The 17245-nt window shown below is 47.4% G+C and overlaps 1 protein-coding gene and 2 pseudogenes across 2 annotated transcripts in view; all 3 read right to left on the reverse strand.

Annotated features, from left to right (window-relative positions):
- Positions 1–1098: 1098 nt before the first annotated feature.
- LOC101642152 lies at positions 1099–8204 on the reverse strand (annotated as a pseudogene).
- A 923-nt stretch (positions 8205–9127) lies between these two features.
- Positions 9128–11873, reverse strand: LOC115872759 (annotated as a pseudogene).
- Positions 11874–12433: 560 nt separating this feature from the next.
- The window catches only part of UBE4B (ubiquitination factor E4B), a 135021-nt gene continuing 130209 nt past the window's right edge, over positions 12434–17245 (reverse strand). For both annotated transcript variants that reach the window (XM_045298742.1, XM_004705184.3), the window contains 3 exons: positions 14898–15072; positions 14159–14305; positions 12434–13829 (listed from right to left, as the gene is read on the reverse strand). In XM_045298742.1, the coding sequence (XP_045154677.1) occupies positions 13768–13829; positions 14159–14305; positions 14898–15072 (384 nt within the window). In that variant the 3' untranslated portion in view covers positions 12434–13767. The remainder of the gene's footprint in view (positions 13830–14158; positions 14306–14897; positions 15073–17245) is intronic.

A 17245-nucleotide genomic window follows, 5' to 3' on the forward strand; every position in this document is an offset into this window, starting at 1 on the left:
AGCCATTTGTAGTGCTTTATAATTTAACTGTTTATTTCTTGTATTATATATTTATCTGTATATGATTTAACAGTTCATTTCTTATTATATATCTAATTATCTTTATAAATAAATACATTAAATTATCAGCAATTTGGTTTTATCTCTCTAGAGAACCCTGTCTAACACACACATATTACTAATGATAGGAGGGAGAAGGAGTGAGAGAGTCGTTATTTGGCATGAGTTTGTTTCAGGTGATAGGAAATTTGGCATAGATTAAAAGTAACAGTTGCACAACATGATTACTATAACTGACAGCACTACGTTGTACACTTGAAAAACATTGTATGATATGTGTGTATATATGCTTGTACGCAATAATTTAAGCACTTGAAAAATGAATATGCACAAAGTGTTGAAATCATTAAGCATCATGGCAGGATGGTCTATAATGCTATAAATTTAATCGTGTTGTCAATCCAGACTCATGGGGCCCAAAGCAGTAAACATGAGAGAACTGAGCATGAGGACCTTCTTGACTGCCAAAGAATTTTTCAGTCATCCCAAAGAAATCAACTAGAAAGGAGGAGTGTTTTTTCACAGCACTGATGGGCTCCACCGGCCGGCGTGAGGGGCCGATGAAGCACAGCTCTGGGTACCTTGGAAAGAAGCTACATGGTCAGAGCGCCCCACCACCTGCACCATCTTCCCTCAGATCTTTGCAGGCCTTTCCCCCTTACTTCCTTATGGTTTAAGTGCTACTTTTTAAAGAGAAACCTTCTCTGCCCAGCCCCCTACCAGAGGTTCTCCGATGCATTGCAGGTGAGAAGGTTAATGGCCAACCTCAAAGGAAGACAAGTTGGTGATCCGCAGGGAAATCAGAGTCCTGGCTATTGACACCCATGCACAATGGCTCGCTTGGGAGGTTTTTCGCCTGTGGTTCAGGTTGACCTCACTGCGACGAGCCAGCCACCATGCTGATTCAACGCGATCCACGAGGGCACTTGGTAACAGCGGCATCTACGTGCTGCTAGAAAAAGAAAACTAATTAGTCCGAAGGTATATTTTTGTGTGGAACACATCCACATGTGCGCATGCGGTACAGAGCAGTATGTATTACAACCACTTAGGTTGAAAAGGAAACTGGTCCAGGGACAATTGGGAAACGGAGGGGCGGGGTGGGCGAAAGGGCATGGTCTTTTTTCTCTGTACTCTTCAGAAATACCTGCATTTGAGTTTTGTGAATACATTTTCTATTCAAAAGATTGCAATTAAAACCAAATAAGGCTTTCAAACCACATCGGTAGTTCTGAACTGAGAGGGCGCTCATGGTTGTACAACATTGCACAGTGTTGTGAATAGGCTGCGTGCCTTTGAATTGCACAATTTAAAAAGGCAAATTGTCTGTTAATTGAACAATTCATAAGTAAAAGTACAGATGCACCTCATGATATGAAAAATCCAGGATTTCTAGTCAAAAGAATTTCTATTCAATGAAGCTACCCAAGGGATAACAGATAGGAGAAGTCACCTGCAACATCAAAAATGGCCTAGGGAGTATGTTCTAGAAAATACAAACGAATGCCTACAGAGAAGCCAGAAAAAGAGGCAGAGGAGCAAATAGATCAGGGTAGGCACTGTACAACCAGGGTAAGTCTACGTTGCTGGTTCCATGTACTAAGATGGCCACCGTGAGCTCTCTCACTGACACATGCTTTTCTTACAATGTGACCTTGACATGTCTCCCGTTGAGAGATGGCCTATGGTTCCTCCTCTTTATACAGGCAGACCTGTGACTACAGCAGAAGTGATGCCATGCGACCTCTAAGGGTTCTAGGTTATAAATGGGAAAATAACTCCTGCCTGGTCACCTTGTGGGGACAGCTCGTGGAGCCCAGTGCCATGCTGAGAGCAGCCAGACAGCCACAAGGACGTGCTGTGCAGGCGTCCCAGCCGGCAGCCACCGGAGTGAGGAGGTCTTCAGGCCGACTCCAGCCTCAGCCGCGACCAGTCTGCAACCACTTGAGTCCACGAATGCGAACCGCCCAGCTGAGCTCCGGCAACCTTAGAGCCACCAGATGACAAATTGAGTAAGAGTCGCTGTTTTACGGCACTATATTTGAGTGACCCGTTTAGGAGTAACTTTTAGATCCTGGAAGTGGGTTCTGCTGTAAGAAAGCCTTAAAACATGTGGGAAGGGTTTAGGCCGCAGAAATCACAAGTACCGGGATGGTGAGTGAAGTCCCAGGGGATTTCCAGAGGCCTGGAAGGCCAGCAAGGCAAACCGCACTGGGAGCTGTTCTGTTAGCAACACTACCGTCTGTCACAAACTCAAAACTCAGTGCCGACTCGCTGGCTCTGACTCACAGTGACCATAGGTCACTGTGACCCTATGGGATAAGGTAGAACTGCCCCTTTGGGGTTTCTGGGCCTGTAAATCATGATGGGAGCCAAAAGCCTCATCTTTCTTCTGGGGGACAGCTGGTGCATTTGAACTGTTGACTTTGGGGGTTGTAGCCCAATGTTTGTATTTATTTCAAAGAAAGGTGGCTCATCTTATAGTACAATTTCATTTATATCACACGCAAGTAAAATTTGCCCAAGATCTTCCAACAACAGCTGACAGAAGGTTGGCAGGGTCAGCCCAGATTCAGAAGAGGATGTGGAACAAGGGATATCCTTGCTGATGTCACATGGATCTTGGCTGAAAGCATAAAATACCACAAAGATGTTTATCTGTGTTTGATCGGCTCTGCCACGGCCTTTGATTGTGTGGGTCATAACAAACTATGACCAGCCTTGAGAAACATGGGAGTTCCAGAACAGTTCCTTGTGCTCATGGGGAATTTGTACATGGATCCGGTAGCAGTTGTGCAAACAGAACAAGAGAATGCTGCATGGTTTAAAATCAGGAAAGGTGTGCGACAGGGCAGTATCCCCTCACCAGACTTATTCAATCAGGATGGCGAGACAAAAGTGGCATCAGGGTCGGAGGACGGCTTATGAACCACCTGCAGTATGCAGATGACAGACACCACCTCGCTTGCTGAAAGCGAGGAGGACTTGAAGTGCTTGCTGGTGAAGATTAAGAATACGGTGTGGATTACAATGAATGTAAACAAAGCAAAAATCTTCACAACTGGACCAATAGGTAGCATCACGATAAATGGAGAAAAGGTTGAAGGTGTCAAGGATTTTGTCTGGCTTGGATCCACAATCAATGCTCATGGGAGCAGCGGTCACGAGATCAAAGGACGCACTGCACTGGGTCCATCTGCTGCGAGACCTCTTTACAGTGTTGAAACGCAAGGCTGTTACCTTGTGCCTGACTCAAGCCATGGTATTTTCAATGGCCTCACATGCATGTGGATGTTGGACACTGAATTAAGGCAGACGTGATACTATGTGACTTCCAAGCCTAAGTTGTAAAAGGCGATAGCATCTGTCTTGTCTTCTTAGCATGTTTCCTCCAGTTCTTACCATGCAGCAAGGTGCTTCATGCGTCCACCACTGCTTTTTAGTGATGCATAGTATTCCATTGTATATCTGTACCATAGTTTTTTGATCCATTCGTCTGTTGATGGAAATTTGGGTTGTTTCCAACTCCTTGTGGAAATATAAACAATACCCTCCCCTTGGGTGGATTAGTGCCCTGCTCACCAGCTACCCATGTATTTTTTTCTTTTTTTTGTACGGTTGAGATATATATATTATAATAAAGTAATCGAGAGCATAAGAGATAGAAGAGAGATTGAAATAATGGAGTCAGACACATTTCATGGTATAAGACATTCTAAATTCTAAATCTCCTTCTTCTGCAATTCCTCTTTCTACCCTTGAAAGTAAAGGTGGGTTCCTACACTTTTCTTCTTTGCTTTTATTGTCTGAGCTGGTTTTCTCAACCTGTGTATCTTGAAGTTCCACTTCCTGACCTTCATCTTCGGTGTTAGCTCTCCTAGTTTGCATTTCTTTGGAGCTAATCTCTCTACCTCCAGCACTGGCTTGCTTAATTGTTTTGCAATCTCTGGTCTTTCTTACACTAAATTCCATCAGGGGAGCAGATACTTTTAATATCATTTCCCCTCCTGACTCAGACTTAGTTTTCTCAACCCTGTCTAAAATCTTCTCATTGGCCTGATACCCATTCTGCCTGCCTCTCACCTGATTTAAATTTGGGTATCTTAGATGCTTCTCACTACTTTGCTGGTCTTGTTTCTTTGCTTTCCCTACCTTTGAAGGCAAGGGAGTTTCCTGGGATTGTTTAATAGCCTCGCTTTGGGTCTTGGAATCCACTGCCTCTAGAACTCCTTTCGTGGCTCCTCTCTTGGCCTCACATCGCTCCCCCTCTCCTCTCTGTCCTTGCTCCCGTTCCCTTCCCCTTTGTCCTCCTTCCCTTCCCCCTCTCTCCACATGGACCACCAAGTCAGGCTGAGGTGAGCATGCTACCATCAAATGTGTCTGACTCCATTATTTCAATCTCTCTCTTCTATCTCTCATGCTCTCAATGACTTTATTACATATATCTATCTCAACCATACAATTGTGCCTAGCAAACCCGTGATTAGTGGTGGGGGGCTGGCATCCCTTCCAACCACAGATGGCACCCTTCATGTGGTAGTATGAAAAGAACGCTTCTGAGTTATACATGTAACAATTGTAAGGCCCGACCGGAATGCAGAGGGAATCTGAAAATCGTGTGAAGTGATGATCCAGTGTGGGGATTGGCAGATAAGTAGTGGACATAGTGAATGTGTATTTGAAAGAGGACAATGGGGCAAGGTAAAAGTAAACCGGAAAATTAGGGTACTATGCTCATCCACTTACTGAAAAGCCAGGGTGTAAAAGTAATGAAGGAAAAGGTGCAATGTTTTCTAAAAGTAGTAAAAAGGTGTAATCCATGGTTCCCAGAGGATGGAACTTTTGATCTAGAGACCTGGGAGGAAGTCACTGTAAACTTAAAGCATACAGAGATGGGGAGAGTATCCCCGTGGAGACATGGTCTCTGTGGGTTCAGGTTAAGATAGTTTTAGTACCTTTGCAGGAGGAAGAGAAAGAGGATTATCAGTGAAGTGAGAAGTCTTGTGTGAGCTATCCAAATCTAGAAAAGCAAGCTAAAGTCTCTTTGAATGAGTATGATTTAGGTGATGAAACTTTAGGAAAAACTGAAGAAGCAGGGATTGATTTGTTATCTAAGGCCTCCGATCCTAAAAGAAACCTCAGGGCCAAAACCTGTATGTCCTCAGGGGACTGCAGCCTCCAGGATTTAAAGGTGATAAAGTACTAGAGGCAGCGGATTCCAAGACCCATGTCTTTTTTTATCTCTTTCTTTCCCCCTCTTATTTAGTTGGCTGCCGTTCATGTCCCTGGATTGGGTTTGGCCTCTGCCATAGTTGCTTGACCCCACCCCAGGGATGTATGTATATAGTAGCTTTTCCCCGTACGCACCATTGTTTCTTTTTAAGTTTACCTCAGTGGACTCATGTTGCACATGTCCTTTTGTGCTTGACTTACTTCATTTAGCATGATTTCCTCCAGTTCTTACCATGCAGCAAGGTGCTTCATGCGTCCACCACTGCTTTTTAGCGATGCATAGTATTCCATTGTATGTATGTACCAGTTTTTTGATCCATTCGTCTGCTGATGGAAATTTGGGCTGTTTCCAACTCCTTGTGATTGTGAACTGTGCTGCGATGAACATTGGAGCACAGATGTCTGGCCGTGGTTTGTTTCTTGCCTCTTCTGGGTATATCCCTGGTAGGGGGATTGCTGGGTCGTATGGTAACTCAATTTCCATCTGTTTGAGAAATTGCCAAATTGATTTCCATAGTGGCTGTACATATCTACAAGTCTACCAGCAGTGGATGAGAGTTCCTGTCTCACCACAGCCCCTCCAACACTTGTTGCTTTCTGATTTTTTGTATTAGGCTATCTTTGAGGGTGTTAGGTGGTACCTCATTGTTGTTTTAATTTGCATTTCTCTTATGGCTAATGATTGGGAACATTTCCTCATATGTTTATTGTAGGTTGTGTTAGTCTGGGTACTTTAAAGAAACAAATCCACAGGAACTCATATGTATAAGAGAGAGTTTTATAAAAAGGGTAAGTGCACATTAAGAAAACATCCCAACCCAGTGCTGCCCAAGCCCACAAGTCCAACATTAACCCATTAACCCATATGTCCAACAGCAATCCACAAAGTCCTCCTCCATCTCACAAAACACATACTATGATGTCGACTGCAGGAGGAAAGCTGAGTCAGTGAATGTGACATGGGTCTCCACATGGCTGCTCCAGCACCCAGGGCTGCATCAGGGTAGGTCCATGTGGCTTCTCAGGAATGTCTTGCAGGAAGTGCGCCTTGCCAGCTGAAGCAGGAACTGGTTAAGGCAGCTGCACCCTGGTGCGACCATCATGAAGCAAGAGATCGGAGAACTAGAAAGGCAAGGCTCACAGAGCCATTTATCTCTCCGCCCTTCAATTAACCCCACATGTATTTATTGGCCAGATTGGCACAATAAACTACCTCACAGGCCCATGTTTTCCAAGACTCTAGTGTTATCTTCTCTCATTTCTCTACAAGATGGTGTTGGGGTACAAGGCAGGAGTGGGCTCTGATCGCTAGTCTGGTCCGCTAGGGAATACTTAATATTTATATTGGTGTCCTCTCCTCTTGCTTTTCTGCTCTTCTTCGATCCTGCGCGGTAGTGTTTGGATATAACCCTAGACAGCCATGTAGATGAACCAGTATTGTGCTTCTGTCTAGACCATCCCTGACCTCTGGGACCACACCGTGTGGATAGTTTGGGCACATCAATGTCAGTCAACACCTTTCTCTCTGAGGATGTCCATGAGGATGTCGATCACAATGCAGGTCCCCGCCCGGCCGATCCCAGCCCTGCAGTGCACCACCACGGGTCCTGCGTCCACGATGCCCTCCCGCTTGTGGTGGCCCTTCTTCAAGAAGGCCAGCACACTCCTGGGGCCGCTGGGCTTGCCGAGGTCTGGCCAAGCCATTCTCTCTGTGCTCCCCTGGAGCAGACCTTGTCCGACCTTCGACAGTTCAAGTTCTCTTACGTGTAGTTGTGAACGGCACTCTCCTTGACCTTCCTAACATGCATGACGCTGTATTCTTTGAGAGCAAGACTCATCGAGCCAGTCCTTGACACATTGGCTTCCCCCTCTCCACTTCTTTCATTGTCATGACGACGACACAGGACTTCTGGAACACCATGCGCCAGACGTCGTTCACCGTGGTTTGCAGGCAGCCTTGGGGGGCTCCACTCTTGGGTGGCGGTCACTCTTCTTGGGCTTTGCCTCGTTGCACTTGGCTTGAAATGCCGGCACGATGATATTTGCTCTGATGTCATCGCGCTCGTGGCGGACAGCCCTGCCGTGATCAAACGGCAGGATGTTTTGGTCTGGGTCCTTGTTTTTACTCTCTGGTCTCTGGCTGTAGAGAAGCCTGCACTCCCGTTGTTCTAACGTCTCAAATGCTTCCCCAAAGCCTTGCTTGCCTTGCTCGGTGGGCTCGGCTAGGTTGCTGCGTTCTCGAACCCGGCTTTCCATGTCGGCAGCATTGGGCTAAGTGGTGGGTGTGGGAGGCTGCGTGGTGCCCAGGGCGGGTCACCACCGTCGGGTTCTCCTTGGCATCTGCACGCGGTCTGTCTGCACGTCAAACTCTCCTCCACCAGGGTCCACTTGCACGTCCTGACAGCGGACCATGACGTGGGCGACTCTGGACTGGCCATCACGACTCTCCCCTTTGTCATCGCCAGTGTGGGCGGACAGAATAAAACCTCCCCGGTGGCTCTGGCTCGCACGCACAAGAGAGCTCCCATGTTTTCCTTTCTCGGTTAATCATTTCTCATCTTCTTTCCCATGAAACCACCTTTCCGAGGTAGGGTCTGCACAGCTCGGAGGCTATTTGAGCGCAGTAACATCTCCGTTCTTCTCTTTCCATGGCCGGTGATGGTCTAGGTCATGCTGCACCAGCTCGGCCACGGTGGCGAACTTCTCCCTCCAGACAGGTCAGAGGAATCGCCCGTGTTCTGCATCTTGACGGGGGCGACTGCTCCATTTCTTCGAAGGCAAACTGTGAAGTCTCCAGGGTTACTCTTAATGGGCCTTGCCAAAAAAACCTGCCATCCATACCTCTTGTCAGCAGCAGGTGTTCTGCCTCCACACCGGTGATTATTTGGGTGAAACCATCTCTGCGATGTCATGTTCCTCCCACCCTCTGCCTCCGAGACCGCCTCCTCTTAGCAATGGCTCCGCTGGGCCAGGTCACACCAGGCTGACTCCAGGGAGGACTGGACAGGGGGCAGAGCCAGCCAGCCATGTGCAGAACCCCCTCCAGGCCTGGGGATCCTAGAGTCTGTGCAGCTGCTGGCCCCACCACCAACTCCCAGCCTGGTTCATCAAATTTATACTTGAGACATTTATCTATACTCACCCAGAAATTTCAGAGGCGACTACTATACCAGTCAGTTAGTCTAAACTTCTTTTAAACAAGAGCATTCTCCTAATACTCGGAAGTCACACCTCATGTACGTCCCTCCTTAAGAAATGCATAGTCTTTTAAATACCGTAGCCAAAACACAGTCATAAACAAGAGTTGGCTAAGAGTAGAGGCACTCTGGTTCATGTTCATCCAAAATGGGGTCGCCGGCAGACCAGCAAGATTAAATATGAATGCAATCATAACCAACACATGGGATCACTTTTTTCTCCCAATAAAAAAGCTAGTCCCCCAAAGTCTCAAGACTCTATAAAGATGTATCATTTCTAAATCAGAGTGAAAGGAATTTCATACAATTGACCAATCTTGTTTTTTGCTATTGCCTTAGAGATCGAGATCTCACTAGAAATTAGTATTGAACAGAAGGACACGTGCAGAATGTAATGTTGTAGTGACAATCCTGAGGTTGATTGTTATAGACATACGTACTCTTTGAGTATGAAATGGTTACATCTTATTAATATAGAACATTGGTCCAATACCAGAGACATGGAGAGCGGCAGCTGGAACTATCCCTCCCTCAATGTGCAGAGATGAAAGATGAACTGTTCTTTCCATTATTTTCTGTAGGTAAGTCCTTTTTCAGATTGAAATCTGCTGGTGATTGATTTCTGGCTTTTTTCCAAGCTACTGCGTGAACAGGATGCTGAATGCCATCTCTATACAACATAAGGACTCTTCCATTCACCAATTCTGGCACACTTCCCCAATATGCCCAGTAATTCTGTTTTATTTCTATCCAGGACGCTGGGTGCCAAGAATAGAACATCAGCACAGGTACAGATAAGCAGCAAGATTATAGTCGACTCTGAAAAATTGAAAATGGCAGAGTGAGCCCGGCGAAGCCGTGACTGCTAGTTTTAAGCCACTGCATTTTGTGCCTTAAGTTCCTATGTAATCTTGTGAATTGCTGTTGTCAGTTTGACCCCATATAGTTGGTTTTTTAAAAATCATTTTACTAGGGGATCATACAGCTCTTATCACAATCCATCCATACATCCATTGTGTCAAGCACATTTGTACTTTTTTTGCCATCATCATTTTCAAAACATTTTCTATTTGAGCTCTTGGTATCAGCTCACGTTTCCCCTCCCTCATGAACCCTTGATAATTTATAAATTATTATTTTTTTCATGTCTTACACTGACCAATGTATTCCTTCACCCACTTTTCTGTTGTTCATCCTCCAGGGAGGAGGTTATATGTAGAACCTTGTGATTGGTTCCCCCTTTTCACCCCACCCTCCTGGTATTGCCACTCTCACCACTGGTCCTGAAGGGTTCATCTGTCCCTGATTCCCTGTGTTTCCAGTTCCTATCTGTACCAGTATACATCCTCTGGTTTAACTGGGTTTGTAAGGTAGAATTGGAATCTTGATAGTGCGGGGGTGGGGGTGGGGGTGGGAATGAAGCATTTAAGAACTAGAGGAAAGTTGTATGTTTCATCATTGCTACACTGCACCGATTGGCTCGTCTCCTCCCCGACAACCCTTCTGTAAGGGGATGTGCAGTTGCCTACAGATGGGCTTTGGGTCTCCACTCTGCACTACCCTCATTCTCAATATGATTTTTTTTTCTTTGATCCCATATAGTTCTTAAAAGAACGAAATACTCAAGGAAAACTTTTTTCCTAGTTAAGCTTAAGTATTCAATTTTAAGATGACTTCAGGGGATATTTTTGCTTTAAGGATTGAAGGTTATTTGAGGGCAATAGTTTTAGGGATTCAGAAAGCCTGGAGTCCATAAGCATTTGAATTGTTCTACATTTCTCCCCTTTTGATCAGGAGCCTTCTATGGCATCTTTGATCAACATGCTCCTTATTCATAATCAACCACCATTCAGTTGTTTGGGTTTCTTGGCAAAGGTGGCAATTGTTCATGGAGATAATTAGCTATATCCCATACCCTCCTCCTATCCTCCCCCACCCCCACCCACCGTTGTTCTTCGTGAAGAGAGACCAATTGCTGATGTTACAGGCAGAGCTGAGAAACTGTGGACAAATTGGGAGCACAAGTCTCACAGGAACATCAAGGGTGACCCCGGGGGTTTGGCGTGGAATTGCCAAGTGCTGAGAATGGAGAGACTAAGAGGAGCAGGTTTGAGGTAAATTCATAGGAATTCAGGTTTTAAGTTTAAGATCTTAAGTCTGAGGTCCTTTAGATTTCTGAGGCCCAGTGTGTCTGCTGTGCAGAGCAGGGCCCCGAGGGGAGGTACAAGTTTGGGAGTTAACAGTGAATGACTGGTAATGAGACTGAAGTTGTTCAGAATGAGAATCAGGTGTACAGTTGTGGGCTACTGACCCCAAGGTCTAAACCCCCTTCAGACGCTATGCTGCTTCTCTGAATCTCTTTAAGCCTTTGGAACAACTGGACAGATAAGGGTTAGTCACATTCAACACAAATGGAGATGGGACAGTCTCTGAAGCCCAGATGACAGATTCCTATTAACGAGCCAAAAGTTCAGGGTCAAGGAATTGACCCTGCTCTGTGCCTGTCTCATCTCTGTGAGTCAGCGAGGACAGAGATGTTCACGAGGTGGATGAGTGGGTCAGATGACTATGTGGAAGAGCGGTTTGCACATCGACCACACTCATGAAGTTCAAGTTGCTAGGATCCGGCCAACAAGGATGGGCTTCTTCAGCCTAACACTAGCAGATGCAAATATGGTCAATTGTGGACACTTCCTTCCATCAAACAGTTACTGCCAGATGGGATCTGTCACAACACCCCAAGGAGAAGAGTCAACGTGACTAGTTTGGGTCCACGTTATAAAACGTGGACCAAATAATGTGCCTCAGCCGTTAGTCCAGAAGAGAGTCTACCAAGGCGCTTGGGAAAACCCACACGACAGCGAGTCACAAAGCGATTAAGACGCTATTTTAATCCCGTTTCACTCAATGGTCGTTTCTCTCCTGAGTCACTTGCATTCTTAGCTCACCTTTCTTTGAGTCAGGCCTTCTTTAAAAACAGATTTTAAAATTTGATTGTGCACCAGAGAAGGAAGGCGATGACAAATTCCTAGATGAGCAGCCCTGAGGCTTTAAAAATCCAGTCCAAGCAGGTAGCTGCTATCCAACCCCTCCCTGGCTCAAGGTCCCTGAGCCTTTGGAATTAGAATATTCAAAAGAAGTGCTGAGGAGGTGGTGCAAAGAAACACCCTATCAAGTTCACGGGGACAGCTGCTACACTGCCTCATAGAAGCGGTGCCCCGGAAGAGTTTATAGTTTGGAAGCAGAAGAGAAAAACATACACACATTCATGAGACCAACAAAATTAAGTTCAAAAGCCAACGGACACGTGTAATTATGTGTGGATTCGAGAATTATAGACACATCTTGCATATTATAGATGAGAGTGTTCTTGCTAACTGCCATAGTCGATTCGATTCATGGTGCCCCTCTGGGTGAAGGAGAACTGCTCGATGGGGTTTTCAATCCATGACCTTGCAGAAACCCATCCCCAGGTGTGCTTTCCAGGGGCCTCTGGGTGGCTAGTCTAAAGGGCACTGTTTCAGCTGGGAGTCAAGTATTTAATTGTTTGCGCCACTCAGCAACTCCATCTGGCACCGAACAAATGCCAAATAAGCAAATACTCCTATTATCCCATCATGTTTCCATATACTGGCGTGCCTAAGAGGTTTATGACCTGGGGCGCACCTGAGTGAGAATCTGGTAGGTCTGGGAGTAGGGTGTGGAGACAGGGCAGGAGGCTGAACATGATCAACTTCGAGCTGCTCCAGCCAACCAGCAGTGACACTGAGCACCTATTGCAGCAGATGATGCAATCAAGAACATTATCATGTTCCAGACAGCAGCTCCTGACTCCAGGTAAGAGAAGCAGAGCCACATGCAGACCCACCTGGCCTGTGTTCCCGGCCCCATCCTCCCCGCCCCTGTCTTTGCCCACACCGAGGAAAGAAGAGACTCAAAGAAGCTTCTTTCTGAATGTGCATCACCATTTATTGTCATTTCAGTTAGGGACTGAACAGAGGACATTGTCTGTGAGGAGGGGGGAAAAAAGGAAAAGAAAAAGAAAGTATGTTTTTTGTAGACTTAATTTAAAACACTTTATGGTTTCAAATCCTTTTTTACCCCACGGGGAATCCAAGAATTCAAGTATGTTCTGTAGGGAGCAGTAATACAAAAAGGTGTGTGTGTGTGTGTGTGTGTTTGCATGTGCGTGTATGCGTGTGTTTACATAAACAGATGTACTTCCACATTTCTTGCACCCTTTTTGCTTTGGTAAGGCCAAGCCCCAAAGGACACGTCATACAAATGACCCTGCCTTAAACTCACAGACTCAAGAGTAGAGGAACTGATTTACCCTTGGGGGACAACTGCAAAGGCTTAGAACTGTCGTGTAGTATTTTTAAAAACCATCCCTATACCCACCTCCCACCCCCCCAAAAACCCGAACCAACCAACCAACCAAAGGTCAGGTAAGTCCCGATGTCCTCCCATGCCTCCGTGGTGGTCGCTGCTTCTCAGCGTCCCAACAGGTGTCACGTGGACTGGAGGAGCGGCTGGAGCCACTTCATTTGGTTCAGAATAAAAAATTTTTAGGAGGGGCATTGCAAAAGAAAAAAAAAAAGAAAAACTGAAATTCAAATTCTGAAAATAGCTTGCCTTTTTTATTAATCATGTCATCTAACACCAATTAAAAAAAACAAGTATGTGAATATGATATAAAAATACGATCCCAGGATTAACACTTTGTTGCAGGCACAGTTACCTCACAGAATCTATGTTTGGAGGGCCAGAGGAGAGAGGTGATTTCTGTTTTTGCTTCTCTTTAAAAAAAATCCACAGCAGTGCAAGTCGGGGACGTCGGGAAGGAGGAGGGCGGGGGAGAGTATTTAGCAGCAAAATGTCCAAGGTTCTCTAATCACAATCAAATCAACGGATATGGGGTTTAAAAAACAAGAACAACAACAGATGACGGCGACGCTGCCCAGCCCCACTCGCCACTGCTATCAGCTGCAAAAGCCCCAGACGTGAAGGACGCACTTTTATTACGTAAGCAACCACAACATGTGTCCCTCGAGCTTTTGACCGTGTTTGTCACTTAAATATATGTACAGGAATTGGGCTCCTCTTCTCGCCGCGTCCTCTTAGACCCTAGCGTTTGGTCACTCTGGGTGGGCTCGTGGTGCGTGTGGCCACATGTGGCCTCCGACGTGGCTACAGCATTTCCGCCACCAATGCTGCCTCCTCTGTTGGCCTCACTGGCCTTGGCTGTTTCAAGCAGGGGCTGGGCACGGGGGGTGGCTTAATGGTCACTGTTCTGTTTCTCTCTCATCCAGGTCTGAATCTGCTCTTTCAGTTCCGGCACTGAGGAGAGAGACGGAGAGAGAGAGAGAGGATTAAGGCCTCGCCTGGGAGGGTGCTGTTTGAGAGAAGATGTTGGAAATTCTTTCTTTAAAAATGGAGACACAAGGCTATTCAGCCCTCACATCAAGCTGAGAATTGTAGAAGGCAAGGCATGGGGGTACATATTTAAAAATATGGTTCACGTCTTTTTCATACAAAGTGCCATTGACTAGATAGGTTCAGGGTTTGATAAAGTTTCCTCTTCTGATTCATCTCTGGTGCACGCTTCCTGCTTAATCTCTTGGCCCTGGTGTCTGTGCGGCCAGCCCCCCGAGCTGGGCACCCCCTACCTGGCTCCAGCATGCTCTCTGTCAGTGTCTGTCGGTTGAAGGGGTCGGTGGGGGAGTTCAGCAAGTGCCGCAGGATGATGGAGCGGTCCATGATGGTGCCCGATGGGAGTCGCACGGGGTCAGTCATCAGGGTGTCCATCAGAGGGTCTGTAGGGACAGAGATCCTTTGTCAACCCGAGTCTAATCTAATGCTTGAGCAAATCAGGACAGTACACCCGCAGGACAGCCCCCGACTTTGGGTGAAGGCAAGGAGAGTCGCCTTTGCCAGCTGGTGCTGGGAGGAAAGAGTGGGGCAGACACAGCCCCCGGCCCTGAGCGCTGCATCTAAGAAGGGCTCAGCTGGGCCGGGCACGTGAGCCCTCACTTAGAAAGGTAGCTGTCTGGTGAAGGCCCTTCTTTTCATTTACAGTAGGAATGAAAATTAGGGAACTGTAATGTCAGGCCACGTGTTTTAGAAAGCATCTCTCTCTCGCCTCCCATCAATTCAACTCAGGGCTTTCCAGAGCTGTGAATCTTTATAGGCTCAGATGCCTCATCTTTTCTCCTCGGAGCAGGAGGTGGGTTTGAACTCTCAACCTTTTGGTTAACAGGTCAACAAGTAGCCTCCTGCACACGCCGCCAGGGCTATCAGAAAGCAACCACAACAAACCGTTCACAAGCTAACAGCACACATTAGCTCCCTTTGAATGCTGCTCTCGGAAGTAAACTCCTTGCCAAAGAATTCTGCACTTGCACTTGCCTCGGAACTCATCGGGCGCATCGCTGTAGTCGATCTCCGCGCGCGCATTCTTGGCGACGATCTCTTCCACTTTCTCGGCCAGAAGCTTAAACTTCTCGATTGCGATGGTGGACTTGATCCCGGCCTTGCGCATCTTTGAGATCACTTCTTCGAACAACTCCTTGCTGTAGGATCTCTGCAATGAGGAAAGGCGATGTCAGTGGGAAAACACAGCAAGCTGCAGAAAATGTTTCCTTCTTTTCAGAAAGTCCTAAAAAGCACACAGGCCGAGAAAACTAGGATAACAGAAGCCCGAGTGGATGGGCAGGTTATTATTTCTGGGGCTGAGGCAAATGAGGGGTGAGGGGGACTTTTTAGAGCCAGCCTGGCGTTTCTAGTCGGGGCGAGATGTCAGGGGAGAGGGTACTTCCCCTGCTTGTGGGGCATGGTATCCTGGAGGTGCCCCACAGGCTGGGCCTTTCTGCTCTTTGGCATGAACATCCGTAAAGCGCATGGAGCGTTCCCCCACTCTCTACCAATCCTTATTCAAGAAACTTTTGCTAAGAATCCCCCAGGCCTCCGACATGGGCGCATCCAGACAAAAGTGTGAACAGACTTGAGTCATGTCCACAGGATGGGCTGTGCTTAAAGGACAAATGCCAACCATACTGCCAGCCAAGCCTGGTCATGAATTCGGTGCCTACCACCTCCTGCCTGTACTGAGCTTGTGGAATGCCAGCTGGTTGGTTGTTGACTCCCAGGGTCCCGGTGAGACAGAGCAGCCCTGCCCTGTGGAGCTGTCTAGTTCTCATCTCTGTGGGAGCTGACTGCCAGGACGCCCACCTGCTGGCCCCCGGTGAGCAGGCAAGTGCCTAACCTGTGTCACCAGGGCTACAACAGCTTGTCGCTTGAGGGCAATCTCCAACGCTGAGTAACAGAGGTGAGACATGACAACAACAACAACAAAAAGGAAAATCATAAGAATCGGCAAGGATGTGGAGCACGCTGCTGGTGGGGGTGAAGACCTTCCACACAAATGACCACACGATGGAGTCATCTGCTTTAGGTGGACTCCAAGCCAACTCCCTACCTGCACAGTACCGTTAAGACATCCAATGGCATTGGCACTGGACAGATCTGCTGCCCAAGACCTCCTGGGGGAGTTCAAGAGCAAAGGTGTCGCTTTGGGGGCTAAGGTGGACCTGATGCAACCCGTGGTATTTTCAATCGCCTCGTATGCCTGCAAGAGCTGGACAACAAAAGAGGAAGACCAAAATGAATGGACGCCTTTGAGCGATAGCGTTGGCCGCCAGAGGCACACACGTCTGTCCTGAAGAAGAACAGCCAGAATGCACCTTTGTACGAAAGAGGACGCCCTCAGCAAGAGGGACTGAGACGTGCAGCTGCAGTGGCTGAAACAGCGCAGCGACGGACCGTGAGCACGGCGCAGGACCCGGCAGTGTTCCATTCTGTCATGCACAGGGTGGCTGTGAGTCAGACCGAGCCGATGGCACCTGACGAAAACACTACGCATAGAGAATTAACTGCTTAGAATACCCCTTCCATACGCGTTTTAAAATCTAAAGAGTCACCGTATGATACAGCAGTTTGACTCCTGTGTACATACCGAAGACAGAAAATATGTATTTCAACAAGTAATTACACATTAGTGTTCACAGCAGCATTGACCATAAAGCAAAAAGACTGACACAACCAAATGTCCATCGCCAGATGAATGGACACACACAAGGTGGTCTGTCGATGCAATGGGACCGGAATCCAGCCCTCAAGAGAAATGAAGCCTGATGCATGTTGCAACCCAACGAGCCCCAAGAACTGCCGAGTGAAGAAGCCGGGCACTAGAGGCCGCACGCAACACACTTCCATTCACGTGAGCGGTCAGAGGGTAGATCCAGACATGGAAAGCAGGTGACTGGCTGGCTGTCAGGCCTGGGGGGAATGGCAAGCGACTACTTGACGGACCCCAGGACGCCTCTGGGGAGATGGAAATGTTTGGTGCTAGTTGCACAACACTGTGAACCTATTACACGTCACTTAAAAATGGTCGAATTTGTGGCTGGGAAATTTCACACAAAAGCATTAAACGGCAGCAACAACAAAAAGCGTCAGGCCAGTGGGGCACTGACTCAAACTTCTGCCTCCCTCCCCGGCTCCCACCGCCCAGAGTAGAGAACCACTCACGTATAGGAAAGCCTGCATGGGATCCGGTGGGCTTTCTCAAGTTCTGACGAATGATGGCCCTGGACAAGGCTCCCACCGCTGTGGTCTGCGTGGAACTGGGTTCGGCCAGTAAAAGCAGGGCCGGAAGTGGCCGTCAGTGCAGGTCACAGGCCTGATGCAAGGACCTC

Source organism: Echinops telfairi, unplaced genomic scaffold (assembly GCF_000313985.2).
Source record: "Echinops telfairi isolate 266 unplaced genomic scaffold, ASM31398v2 ScPeMD7_7457;HRSCAF=8495, whole genome shotgun sequence".
NCBI classification, from domain to species: domain Eukaryota; kingdom Metazoa; phylum Chordata; class Mammalia; order Afrosoricida; family Tenrecidae; genus Echinops; species Echinops telfairi.